The sequence below is a fragment of the Anguilla anguilla genome, chromosome 2, assembly GCF_013347855.1.
Source record: "Anguilla anguilla isolate fAngAng1 chromosome 2, fAngAng1.pri, whole genome shotgun sequence".
NCBI classification, from domain to species: Eukaryota; Metazoa; Chordata; class Actinopteri; order Anguilliformes; family Anguillidae; genus Anguilla; species Anguilla anguilla.
Window position 1 is genome coordinate 62,887,693 of NC_049202.1, and position 13,191 is coordinate 62,900,883.

The 13,191-nt window shown below is 51.1% G+C and overlaps 1 protein-coding gene across 9 annotated transcripts in view; it reads right to left on the bottom strand.

Annotated features, from left to right (window-relative positions):
• tsc2 (TSC complex subunit 2) overlaps positions 1-13,132 on the bottom strand; it is a 40,118-nt gene extending 26,986 nt beyond the window's left edge. For 7 of the 9 annotated variants that reach the window (XM_035404956.1, XM_035404953.1, XM_035404952.1 and 4 more), the window contains exons 1-21: positions 12,948-13,132; positions 12,008-12,187; positions 11,548-11,634; positions 10,998-11,108; positions 10,533-10,680; positions 9,985-10,102; positions 9,811-9,859; positions 9,021-9,146; positions 8,013-8,086; positions 7,186-7,312; positions 6,906-7,049; positions 6,373-6,510; positions 5,398-5,501; positions 4,991-5,072; positions 4,502-4,657; positions 4,006-4,122; positions 3,328-3,450; positions 2,515-2,621; positions 2,263-2,416; positions 1,268-1,390; positions 552-686 (exon numbers count right to left, since the gene is read on the bottom strand). In XM_035404956.1, the coding sequence (XP_035260847.1) occupies positions 552-686; positions 1,268-1,390; positions 2,263-2,416; positions 2,515-2,621; positions 3,328-3,450; positions 4,006-4,122; positions 4,502-4,657; positions 4,991-5,072; positions 5,398-5,501; positions 6,373-6,510; positions 6,906-7,049; positions 7,186-7,312; positions 8,013-8,086; positions 9,021-9,146; positions 9,811-9,859; positions 9,985-10,102; positions 10,533-10,680; positions 10,998-11,108; positions 11,548-11,634; positions 12,008-12,166 (2,382 nt within the window). In that variant the 5' untranslated portion in view covers positions 12,167-12,187; positions 12,948-13,132. The remainder of the gene's footprint in view (positions 1-551; positions 687-1,267; positions 1,391-2,262; positions 2,417-2,514; positions 2,622-3,327; positions 3,451-4,005; positions 4,123-4,501; positions 4,658-4,990; positions 5,073-5,397; positions 5,502-6,372; positions 6,511-6,905; positions 7,050-7,185; positions 7,313-8,012; positions 8,087-9,020; positions 9,147-9,810; positions 9,860-9,984; positions 10,103-10,532; positions 10,681-10,997; positions 11,109-11,547; positions 11,635-12,007; positions 12,188-12,947) is intronic. The other 2 variants (XM_035404957.1, XM_035404955.1) reach the window with 1 other exon arrangement.
• Positions 13,133-13,191: the final 59 nt, after the last annotated feature.

Sequence of the window (13,191 nt, forward strand, 5' to 3'; positions counted from 1 at the left end):
TCCCTCATTATAAATGACACACACACAGGACACAGGGGAAATGAAGCTGTACCTGGCGGGACTGTGCTCTATCCCTCATTATAAACGACACACACACAGGACACAGGGGTAATAGAGCTGTATCTGGCAGGACTGTGCTCTATCCCTCATTATGAATGACACACACACAGGACACAGGGGTAATAGAGCTGTACCTGGCAGGACTGTGCTCTATCCCTCATTATAAACAACACACACACACAGGACACAGGGGTAATAGAGCTGTACCTGGCGGGACTGTGCTCTATCCCTCATTATGAATGACACACACACAGGACACAGGGGTAATAGAGCTGTACCTGGCAGGACTGTGCTCTATCCCTCACTATAAACAACACACACACAGGACACAGGGCTAATGAAGCTGTACCTGGCGGGACTGTGCTCTATCCCTCATTATGAATGACACACACACAGGACACAGGGGTAATAGAGCTGTACCTGGCAGGACCGTGCTCTATCCCTCATTATAAACAACACACACACAGGACACAGGGGTAATGAAGCTGTACCTGGCGGGACTGCTCCAGGTAGCTGTGGTAGGAGGTCAGGGCGGTCAGCACCGGCACCACGGCCAGCTGCACGTCCATGCGGGCGAACCCATCCGGAGTCTTCCGCAGCCTCTCAGAGATCAGCCTGTCTGTGACCTGCGGGCGCAGTCAGCACAGTAAGCGCAGGCAGGGCAGTAAATGCAGTCAGCACAGTAAGCGCACACAGGGCAGTAAATGCAGCCAGCACAGTTAACACAGTCAGGGCAGAAAAGCAGCCGGCACAGTTAACACAGTCAGTACAGCAAACACAGTCAGGGCAGTAAACGCAGTGAGCAAAGTTAACGGTCAGAACAGTAATAAGCACAATCAGGACAGTTGCATATGCACGTATGCTTGGACCCAAGTGTTATGACACCACAGTGCACTGCTTCAGCGCTGAATGCTCACTCCTGAGGCTGTACTAGTCGCCCTGGATACGAGCCTCTGCCAAATTGTAAATTGTTCACAAATCTCCAGCGTGGACAGTCAGAAGAGTCAGCACAGTCACACACACACACACACGCACACACACACACACACACAGCAGAGGGACTGTAGGCCATGAGAACAAACACACAGTGGTGCTTGACAGCTCACAGTCACGCACATCCACACGGGGACAGGAAGCAGAAGGTCACACGGCGCTGTGTGTACGAGGCCGAGCGGGCGGGGCCGAGGGGGGCGGAGCCGGGCGTTACCATAGTGCACAGCGTTGAGCACAGCTGGTCGGTGCTGCAGGGGGAGGTCAGAATGAGCACTTTGTACTGCAGCATCGACGGCATCTTGTCCAGGACCAGCTTCAGAACCTTCCAGTCCGTCTCCTGGGAAACGCAAAGGCGAGAGGAGGGCGTGGCCGGTGAGGAGGAAGTGCTTTCACTTTGAGCTTAGCGAGGGGGGGGCGGGGGTCACATTTGACTAGCGGGTCACACGCGTGACTAATTCGGGGGACGGGGGCTGGGCGTGTGGCAGTTGGTGGTTTCGGAGCGGAATGTGGGCAGCCCTGCCCGCCTCCACAACGAGAGTCATTTAACCCCAAATTAACCCCCCGCCCTGCCCGCGGGGGCCGCGGTACAGTCCCGCCTTTCACCCACCCCCTGCACAATAAAAATGCTTTCCCATAATGCTCCTGTTCTGGGACAATGCGCACATTCACGCCACAGCGCCCCAGGACACCGTCCCAAATTAGGCAGACCCATAACTGCACCCATTCTTCCCCCTGCAAGAGGAACCTCTTACAGCAGAGAGAGGGAGAAACAGAGGGAGAGGACAAAGGGAGAGGGATAGAGGGAGGGAAGGAGAGGGATAGGGAGAGAGGGATAGAGACAGACAGAGGAAGGGAGAGGGATAGGGAGAGGGGGAGATAGAGACAGAGATAGAAAAAGAGATAGGAGAGGAAGAGAGGGAGAGATACAGAGCGAAGGAGAGGAGAGGGAGTGAGGGATAGAGGCAAGGAAGGAGAGAGACAAGGAGAGAGGGAAATAGAGATTGAAATAGAAAAAGAGAAAGGAGAGGGGGAGAGAGAGAGGAAGAGAGGAAAGGAAAGATACGGATAGGGAGAGAGAGAAACACCGATAGAGAAAGGAAGGGGAAAATAAGATAAGCAAGCACAAGAAGGGATAGATGGAGGAGGAGCATGGGAAGAGAGGAAAGGAGGGAGAGAGAGCAAGAGAAAGAGAGAGAGAGAGAGACTGACCAGTTTTAAGCACTGCAGCAGCACGGAGAAGGCCAGGGAGTAGGGCAGGCAGGCCGTGCGGATGGAGGAGGCCGGCGCTGGCGGGGCGGGGCTGCCAGCAGGGGGCGACACTGAGCCCGCGGGCTTCTTCTCGCTCGCCCTCTTCTCCGTCTCCCTGTGGGGAAAAACGGGGTGACCGGTCAGAGGGAGGGCGGCAGGCCTTTCTGGGGGAGCACGGTTAGAGAGGTCCTGTTTTGGGGACCCCCGACTCACCCCATGTCACAGAGGCAGTAGGGGCTGAAGCGTAGAGCCCCGTCCTTGTTGGGGACCCCCAGGCGGTGGAGCGAGTCAGCACGCATCAGCAACAGGAAGTCAAAGACCTGCAGGACAGAGTGAGGTCACTGCACTGAAGAGTGAGGTCACTGCACAGGAGAGTGAGGTCACTGCACTGAAGAGTGAGGGCACTGCACAGGAGAGTGAGGTCACTGCACAGAAGAGTGACGTCACTGCACAGGAGACTGAGGTCACTACACAGAAGAGTGAGGTCACTGCACATAAGAGTGACATCACTGCACAGGAGAGTGAGGTCACTACACAGAAGAGTGACGTCACTGCACAGAAGAGTGATGTCACTACACAGAAGAGTGACGTCACTGCACAGGAGAGTGAGGTCACTACACAGAAGAGTGAGGTCACTGCACAGAAGAGTGAGGTCACTGCACATAACTACAATCACCTCCTGGAGATGAGGGAGGTTACAGGTTCACATCTCAAATTCTGTATAATGTATAACAGTTATACTCTTAGAAGATGCACAGAGACACAACAACAAATGTCCACACAGTACAGGAAGGAGAAGAAGGTAACTCCAAAAACCTGCTCGATTACTGTTACATGCCAGTAGGTCAACAAACAGGCCAGGTGAACTCCACACAGATGGTCAACAAACAATGCACACAAATAACAGGTAAGTACCTGTGTCAATCACCTTCAGAGCTGCCAATTGCACAAGTGTAGCACCTGTGTCTGTACCTAAGAGTGTTTTCCCTCCTGCGTTAGCCCCGCCCCCACTGTGACGTCACTGACCTGCAGGCGGATGCTGCTGGCGATCACAGAGCAGTACTTGTTCTTGTAGTGCAGCTGTAGGTGGGCGATCAGCAGCTCGTACACTCGGCTAGCGTGGCTGGCGGGCAGGCTGTACAGCTTGCTCTGCGCAGGATGCGGAAAGGGAAGAACCAGAGCAGCCCCTCAGATTACAACACTGGCCTCAACGCACACAATCCACGCTTAGTACTTCACAGAGGAGCATTCATTTTCTTTAGCTTTACATTTTATTTGGCAGACGCTTCCAAATTCCATATTTTGCTTCCAAAGCAACATACAGTAAGTGCATACCAAAGGTCACAGGAACAACTATGCAACACAGGTCCAATAAGACACAATGATCATTAAGTATCAGTTATCCACAGCCATGAACATCAAGTCTTGGTCACGCAGTAAGCATAGGCTAAGTCAGTAAAGCAGCAGCCAAGACAGACTGAAGAAAGACTAGAAAATTTAATCAATCCAGAATTTAATGAATTGCATTGTGGGGATCACCGTGCATGAAAGGTTTGTCACTCCAGGATTCTACATGGACTGAAATTCTAAGTTCTAAATTCTACAGGAGTACAGAGGATGGGAACCGCCCAGCCCATAATGAATAAAGGCACAGGACAGTTGGAGCATGCTCAGTGCGCTCCACACAGCAAACCCACGGCCCACCTGCAGGATCTCCAGCAGGCCCAACACGGCCGTCTTCACGTCCTCCATAGGGGACTCGGCAGACAGCTCTCTCTCTCCCTCAAATGAGCCTGAACAGGCCAGAGACCGACCAGCCACCTGGGAGACAGAGCACAGCATGTTATAGAGCAAGTGTACCGTACACACACACACACGCGCACACACACGCTCACACACACGCTCACACACACGCTCACACACTCACACACATACACACACACACCCGCACACTCACAAACACACACAAACACACACACACACACACACACACACAAACTCACAAACACAGCTCACAATGGCTCAGTCCTGGCACAAGATAAATCCTACTCTCCCTTTAACACAAACGTGGCACTGCAGCATCACTGAGAAACAGGCACAGATCCCCTGACTGGCACTACTGGTGGGAAATGCAGGCGGGATGCCCTGCAGCTGAAGCCACGGCGGCACGCGCGAGGCTCAGCGGCGCCCCCTAGCTGACCTTCTCGATGATGTCCAGCAGGCTGTTGAAGTGGTGGGTGTTGCAGCCCTCGGCCAGGTCCACCAGGAGCTGCGTGGCCAGCTTGCGCACGTGGAGGTCCCGATCCTCCGCTATCTGGCTCAGCTGCGGGATCACCACCACCTCTATCAGCTCCTCCTGCAATCAGAGGGGAGGGGGGGGGGGGAGAGAGAGACAGAGGGGGGAGAGAGAGACAGAGGGACAGTCAGACAGATAGGGAAAGATAAGTCTACACAGCAGGAAACATAATTTGATGCTTTGATGGGCTGGATGGTCTGTTCTCATAATGTGTTCTTATGTTGCCTTTCATCACTGAATAGAGTGACACAGCTGGACAGTCACCTGAGTCAGACAGTGAACCGGTCCGCTGTGCACTTTAGCGGGGGCGGGGCGTGTGAGAGGAAGCCTGTGGGGAAGGGGGGGGCGGGGCGTGTGAGAGGAAGTCTGTGAGGAGGCGGGTGAGAGGCTCACCTCGTAGAGCTGCCGGTTGGTGCTGAGGACGAAGGAGAGCACGTCCAGCACTTTGACCCGGATGGCGCTGCGGCTCTCGTTCCTGAGGGGGAGAGGGCGGGAGTTCAGATCGCCGCGGCGGATAAACGGTAATCCCGCCATGCGGCGCAAAGAGCCTCTCCTGGTGTCACCGGGAGCAGGGAAGCGTTCGGAGGGCAGGGGGTGTGGGGTGGGGAGAGCCGTTTCCACCCCCGCAATCCATCCTTATGGATCTCAACTCAGGCACACACAGCTCCACTTCCCTCCTGCTGGGGTCTGGACCGTTTCCAGAACTACCTCCCCCCCTCCCCACTCCCCACCCCAATCCACACCCACAAATGATACATCTCCTGGTAGTTAGCGGCTGGCCCAGAAGTGTGCGTTCTTACCTGAAGAACTTCTCCATGAGCTTGTGGAGGTTCTGGATCCAGCCGTCTTTGGCAGGCTGGATGGAGTGGGCTCGGTAAGAGATGAGCGTCAGCACAGAGGACTCCTGTCAACACAGACACAGGGAGCACAGTGAAACACAGACACAGAGAGAGCACAGTGAAACACAGACACACAGAGAGCACAGTGAAACACAGACACACAGGGAGCACAGTAAAACACGGACACAGAGAGAGCACAGTGAAACACAGTACACAGCTCCACAGTAAGCAGGACATTATCTACTTAAACTATTTATTTGACAGGGACAGCGCATGACCACGTTGTTGTCCCAGAAATGGCCACCAAGCTTAGTTTCATCTGTGGTTCTTGGGAAGGAACAGTAAAAAACAGTACACTACATCAGGGTTACAACACACACAGTCACATCCCCATTAGCCAAAAACAAGAAAAAGGAAGGGAGAATAGAACACAGAACTCTAGACAGCCAATTCATTGCTGCTTAGAGGTCACATGATTGATTTGTTTTCAGCGATGATTCCAACTATGATTTTGAAACTTTTAAAACTGTTTCATCACCTTTTACTGCTAGGTGTTGCACAGACTTTTAAGAATCTGCAGAATAACTCACATAAATTATTTTGGACAGGATCAATTTGGACATGGATTTTTTTTTTCCCTTTTTACAGGCAGGAAGCATTAAGTAGCGAAAGGATAATGTTGATCTAAAAAACAAAAAATCCAGACTCCAGGAAATGGAGGCAGAGAAAAGCAGCAGTACAGACACAGAATACAAAAGCAAGAACAGAAACTTTTTCTTTTTTTTTTTAAAATCAACGTAAAGAAGCTTTCTGTCTGTCCACAGAAGAAATCAGATGTTTTGTTTTAAGCACCCTAAGATGGGAGCATGTGTTCAAGGAGACGGGGGGGGGGGGGGGGGGGGGGGGCGGAACAGACGCGGCGGGGGCGGGACTCACCGGCCTCTTGTCCGAGCACTTCTCTATGAGGCTGAAGAAGCGCTCGGAGGAGCCATGGTAACCGCTCTGCTCGTACAGCTCCTCCACGGTGGTCAGCAGCTCGTGGACGATCATCTTCAGCTCCTGGCTGCCGATAGTCTGGAGGGACGGGGGACGGAGGGGAGTGAGAGAACAGGCAGAGCGTCTGAGGTTCTGTGGTTTCTATATGTCCGGAGTTCTGTGGTTTTTATACGTCTGAATTCTGTGGTTTTTATACGTCTGAAGTTCTGTGGTTTTTATACGTCTGAAGTTCTGTGGTTTTTATATGTCTACCCTAACTTCTGGTACTGACTCACCTGTATGTGATCTCTACAGAGCTGACTCACCTGTATGTGATCTACAGTGATCTTTCACCTGCATGTGATCTACAGTGATCTTTCACCTGCATGTGATCTACAGTGATCTCTCAGCTGTATATGATCTACAGTGATCTCAGCTGCATGTGATCTACAGCGATCTCTCAGCTGGACGTGTCCTGCACACTCCTCTCTCACCTGTATCTGCTGGAGAAGCCTCTCGATGATTTTGAGCAGGATGTCCCAGGTCACCACCTGCAGCTCCTTGCCGTATTTCTTGATGAGCCTGGTGATGGAGAGCACGATCTCGTACGACACCACCTCGTTGGGACTGGTCATGGCCTAGCGGGGGGGACCCACATTTCCATTAATCACCCTCACCCCTCACACGGCTGGCTCCTCAGAACAGCCCAACACTCGCTAACGGACGCGCGCCGTCGCCATGGGAGGTGCACGACGGGTCGGCCCTGGGGCTCACCTTGTAGAAGGAGGGCAGCACCAGCGTGGGGGTGTTTTTTAGGGCGGAGAGCCGGTGCGCCCCCCACAGGGCCATTCCCACGAAGAACACGGCGCCGCGGAGCAAGGCAGCGTCCTCCGTGTAGGCCCTGGAACACGCCGTGACAACACGTTACACGCTACCTACTGCGGGACGCCCCACTCCAGCGACGTTCAGCACGAAAGGATTATGGGAGAAACACAGGCTTTCTGAGGTTGAAGGGCACATGCACATTAACACAGTAACGCAGACACCATCTGCAAAGACACTGGTAAAAATCTGCAAAGCAAAGGTGAGACGTTCAGAGGGCAACTGCTCAACACCACACTGACACTACTAACTGCACTAGGCAACCTGGCCCATGGTATTCTTTTTGGGGTAGTAAGAAGGAATGTAGCTTGATGAATGTCTTAATACAGATCAAATTTCATGTGGTTGAACCATTAGTGATACTTTCTTTCTTCACACAGATGTCAAAAGAGAATATTTACGTAAAATGTTAAAAGTTCTTCAGTCGGCCAAATGCTGGAGCAACTTTTCACACACAACCGCTAAGTGGTAAAGTTCCGGAATACTGCCAAGTAAGGCCGCATGTGTACAAAATGGCCGTTGAGTCACATGAGGAGGACGGCCATCACAACGTGTCCTGAGCCGTGCTGAGCTGTGCTGTGCTGCCCTGTGTTGTGCATCCTGCTGTGACACCTCTACAGCACACAGCCGTCCACATACCAGAACAGAGCAGTTCAGATACCGACAAAAACACAATCAATGGCCCCCACACCGCCCTGCACACGCCCCTCACACCGTACCTGTCCTCCATGATGCGGCACATGGTGTAAATGGCACTGTGTCCCAGGTGAGTCCCCAGAACTTTACGCATCAGCTGTGGAAGAGGAGGGGGGAGAGAAGGGGGAGATAAGGCAGAATCACAACATTAAGAAAGTGAATGAGAGAGGGACAGGCAGTGATGTAACAGTCATTGGTATTATAAGTCCTTTTGCTTAACAAATGACTTCATACAGAGTGAGTGGCACAGCTCACTCTTTTCTGGATGGAGGGCAGCTGGGTATTTGATATTTGGAGGAGCATATACCTGGGCATATACCTGGATATACATGCAGATTTCAGTTTTTTTTTTGTACAGAGTGTGAATGACAGAATGAGCGAGAGAGAGGGGAAAGGCTGAGGACAAATGATCAATGGGGCACCCCACACCCCTTCTGAACCCCTTTTGTCCCTGAAAAATAACAGGTCCAGAGCAAGCAGCTGCATATGCCACCAGACCAGGCCTGTGTGTGAACACACCCATATATTACCAGACCAGGCCTGTGTGTAAACACATCCATATCTGATCAGATCAGGCCTGTGTGTAAACAGATCCATAACCTATCAGACCAGGCCTGTGTGTAAACACATCCATATCCTATCAGATCAGACCTGTGTGTAAACAGATCCATATCCTATCAGACCAGGCCTGTGTGTAAACACATCCATATCCTATCAGATCAGACCTGTGTGTAAACACATCCATATCCTATCAGATCAGACCTGTGTGTAAACACATCCATATCCTATCAGATCAGACCTGTGTGTAAACAGATCCATATCCTATCAGACCAGGCCTGTGTGTAAACACATCCATATCCTATCAGATCAGACCTGTGTGTAAACACATCCATATCCTATCAGATCAGACCTGTGTGTAAACAGATCCATATCCTATCAGATCAGACCTGTGTGTAAACACATCCATATCTGATCAGACCAGGCCTGTGTGTAAACAGATCCATAACCTATCAGACCAGGCCGAAACTCACCTTCCAGCAAGACTCACAGAACTCCTTCACATTAACGGTACGGCACAGCGTACTGATGAACACAGACAGGGAGTCAGACGGCAGGCAGTTGTAGCACACTACAGCATCCAGCACCTGCAGCGCCACCTAGAGCACACAGACAGGTTACCGCCACCGGAGAGAGAACAGTTTAACTCCTGAGAAACAACACAGGAACAGTTTAACTCCTGAGAAAGGACACAGGAACAGTTTAACTCCTGAGAAAGGACACAGGAACAGTTTAACTCCTGAGAAAGGACACAGGAACAGTTTAACTCCTGAGAAAGGACACAGGAAGAGTTTAACTCCTGAGAAAGGACACAGGAAGAGTTTAACTCCTGAGAAAGGACACAGGAAGAGTTTAACTCCTGAGAAAGGACACAGGAACAGTTTAACTCCTGAGAAACGACACAGGAACAGTTTAACACCTGAGAAACGACACAGGAACAGTTTAACTGCTGAAATAGGACACAGGAACAGTTTAACTCCTGAGAGAGGGGGCACAGATAGACATAGTGTTGTCCCAAAGGGAGAGACACACAGGTACAGACTTAGTACTACCTGAGGAAATTCTAATTAAACGGGGCTCAAAACCACACTGACAATCATCACTTGCAAAACAGAGGCAGGTGCCAGCCACTAAACTAGAGCACAGGCTAATAACCATGACATCACTAGTAGAGTCAATATACCGAATAAGCAGACCTGATCTGAAGCAGTGTCTAAATGTATTTAGAAGCTAAAAGATTTAAATTGAATTTCAGAACAGTACCTCGATGTCTGTGGAAGAAGTGGTCCGATTGCACAGCAAACATATTTTCCTGATTTAAAAAAAAGCAGCAAAAAACACATATAATCAGGGACAGGCAATACAGCACATATTGTAATATAAACGGGCACGGCTAACACTGAGCTACTGTTTGCTAAGGGGGAGGGGCAGTCTTACTGGACCATGTGAGAGACGTTGTGGTCCAGGTAGCAGCTGTTGAACTTGACCAGGTTGACCAGGACGTGGAGGAAGTCCGCAGTCAGGCCCACGTCCATCCAGAGGAGCACAAAGCGAGCTGGGGGCCAGAGGGGGGGGGGGTTATTGTGACATCCTATTGGTTGATTATCAGGCCCACTCCAACCAATCACAATCAGCTTGAATGTTTTTGTGTTTTTTTAATTTAACACCGCACTCTTCTTGGTAAATATTTATTAAATCAGGGGACAGCCAGAGACGCATTTTGAAGACAAGCTCCTTCATGAACTTTTTAAATAGCTCTGTTTACTTCCATGGACTACTAGGCAGCCTCTATGTATGTTTAAATTTTCGTATTTTCCTGGAAGAAGCGCCGACATTACCTTTTGCTAATTAATTTTTATTCATTGTTAAGACTCAACGCAATCTCACGTTCAGACTCATCAGTCTAAAAGTAAATGTAGCGTCTGTAATGGACAATGCCTCTTTAGCCACTTGGTGTTTTTCTTCGACCAGGTGACAAGCCTCACCAATGTCCTCCTCCAAATATGTGATATCCTTCCCGTTCTCCGTCAGCGCTTTGAACACCTCCAGCCGGTCCGCCAGGTCCTCGTTGCAGGGGTGGTAGTCCCTGACAACCTTAAAAAAGTAGGCACGCAGTGGCCCCAGCCTCTCCCCCTGCAACCCCACCCCAAAAGATCATTTTCATAGACCACAGTTCTGGAGCCTTAGCAAGAGCGCACACAGCTCAGAAATGGCTAATAATGGAAATCTCGTGAAAGACTTACATCAGTACTTACTGTACAACAGAGAACACAGAACAGCTGACTGGATTCTGGACATAAATCCCAGACTACAGACCCCCCCCCTCCCCCTTCCATTGGTATCCCCTGCGGGAAGAGGCTAAGGGCTGCCACACCCGAAACCCTCTGCCCCGCCTCGCCCTGTCCCACCTAGCTCCTCCCCACCGAGCCCCGCCCTCCTCCCGAGCTCACCTGTCCCTGGATGATGGCCCTCAGCAGCTGCAGCACGGCATGTCGCGCCTCGGCCGGCTGCTCCGGCTGCAGCATGTCCTCCACGGCGGTCCACAGCGCCTCCACCGCGTTCTGCCACACGTAAAGCCAGCGGGCGTGTCGCTCACGACCAACCAATCAGCAGTCTCAGCAGTCACTCGCAACTAACCAATCAGCAGCCTCAGCAGTCACTCGCAACCAACCAATCAGCAGCCTCAGCAGTCACTCCCAACCAACCAATCAGCAGCCTCAACAGTCACTCCCAACCAACCAATAGGCAGCCTCAACAGTCACTCACAACCAACCAATCAGCAGCCTCAGCAGTCACTCACAACCAACCAACCCCAGCCAAACGGGTGCCTCAGTAGTCTCACAAGTACACTGTTGTACACCACACTAAAACTGCACACCCCCGGCGGTAACACGGACTACAAGCTTCAGTTGCACCCTGTAGCACATTCTCACCATCACAACCCTTCACTGCCCACTCACATGGAGACACACAGATAAGGCCGACTCAATGCCCGCTCACCTCCTCAAATTTCTTGGACTTGGCAAGGTCGCACACTTGATTGATGATCCGGATCCTGTTGTGCAGCCCGCACTCTGGACCAAGCTCCTGAAGAAGGGAGGGCCACATGAGCATTGGTTTACTGTTCCCTTGCAATCATTTAAAGTGGATGCCACCATCACAACAAATAAAGCACGAAGTTCAGCTGTTGCCACACAGTGGCATGGAGACCCATAGGGCACCTTATGAGCCACACCTGGGGTTCGATGCCGTTGGATACGATGGGCTGTTTACACACTTGAACACCATGGTAGGTTCTGGCAGCAACCAGCATCCCACAACTTCTACCAGTAGAGACATCACTGCTTGGAGATCCACAGACTGCCACTACACAGCACGTGGGCTGGCATCCGGCACTTGGCAACCCCTGATGGGCATCAGCGGCGAGACAGGTCGCGGGGAACGGGGAACGGGCCCTTACCTTGAGGATTTCATTGGTGATGATCAACTCGGAGGGCTTGCTCTCTGTCTGCTTGCTGGGGGGTCGTGAGGGTCCCAGGCCAAAGATCCCCTTCACCTTGTCTTTCAGGGACTCTTTGCTCTGCTGCTTGCTCATGGCGGAGGCCGGCGGGAGGCTCATCCAGGCAGCAGGGTGAGCTCTCTAAAAATTAAAAATATAAAAATTAAAGGGAGACAACCCCACAGGAGAGCTTCAGTGGAGCTGGATCATCCTACGCACTAGAGAGACACAGGAACAGCAAGTCGCTCACAAGGGGGGCTTGGTTCCCTGGTCAGCATCAGTGGTGCCCAGTTCCACCGTTTTGGTTTCAACTAACAAAATCCCACAGCACATTTTCAGCTGACTGCTGCAGCCAGCACCGTCGTCATTCAGGACACCTAAACGAGAACCACGAATACTGTACGCTGTTCCAGTTTCTATCCTACCCTAATCGCTGCTGCACCTGTGGTCCGTCGGAATTCTAGCTGGCTACACGCAGGCGCCTTGGACGGTAATCACGTGCGCGCGAGACTGTATATCCCTATGTCATTAACAAAATAAATCATCTAAATAATGCAGCGCTTTTCAATGAATGTTGGCTGCTCGAAGCAATGCTCAACCAATGTAATGGTGATTGCAAAATCACCGAATCAACAACAACAACAACACCCAGCTTGATTGAGAGTGCAATAAGAAGACAGTTTGGGAAAATGTCGTAGTACGACATTCTATTCAGTGTTCTACTGACCCATGCATCTCGCGTCTGCAAATTAGCGCCTGTCTTTACTGGACAAACAAACATCTGTAGCAAGCTTTACAGAGACAGTGACATAAACAAGTAAAATAAATAAATATATAGCTAGCTGCAGGCTGGCTGGAAACCAGCTAGTAAATCAAACTGTTAACTTCGTCATAATCTCACCTTTTCACAGGAAATCGGTTGACAGAGTCATTAAGATGCAAATAAATGCCATGCGATCAACGCCTCTTGATAAACGACTTTGCGATGTAGGTTCATGCATTTATTTTTTATGTTTTCCCCAGGCAAACTGTTCCAACTCGGCCCCCCCCAACATCCAACAGGAAATCATACTTGACAAACTGACATGCACTTCCGCCCAAATTGCCTCACATGACCACTGAGAGCGGTCGGTTTTCTGGGAAAT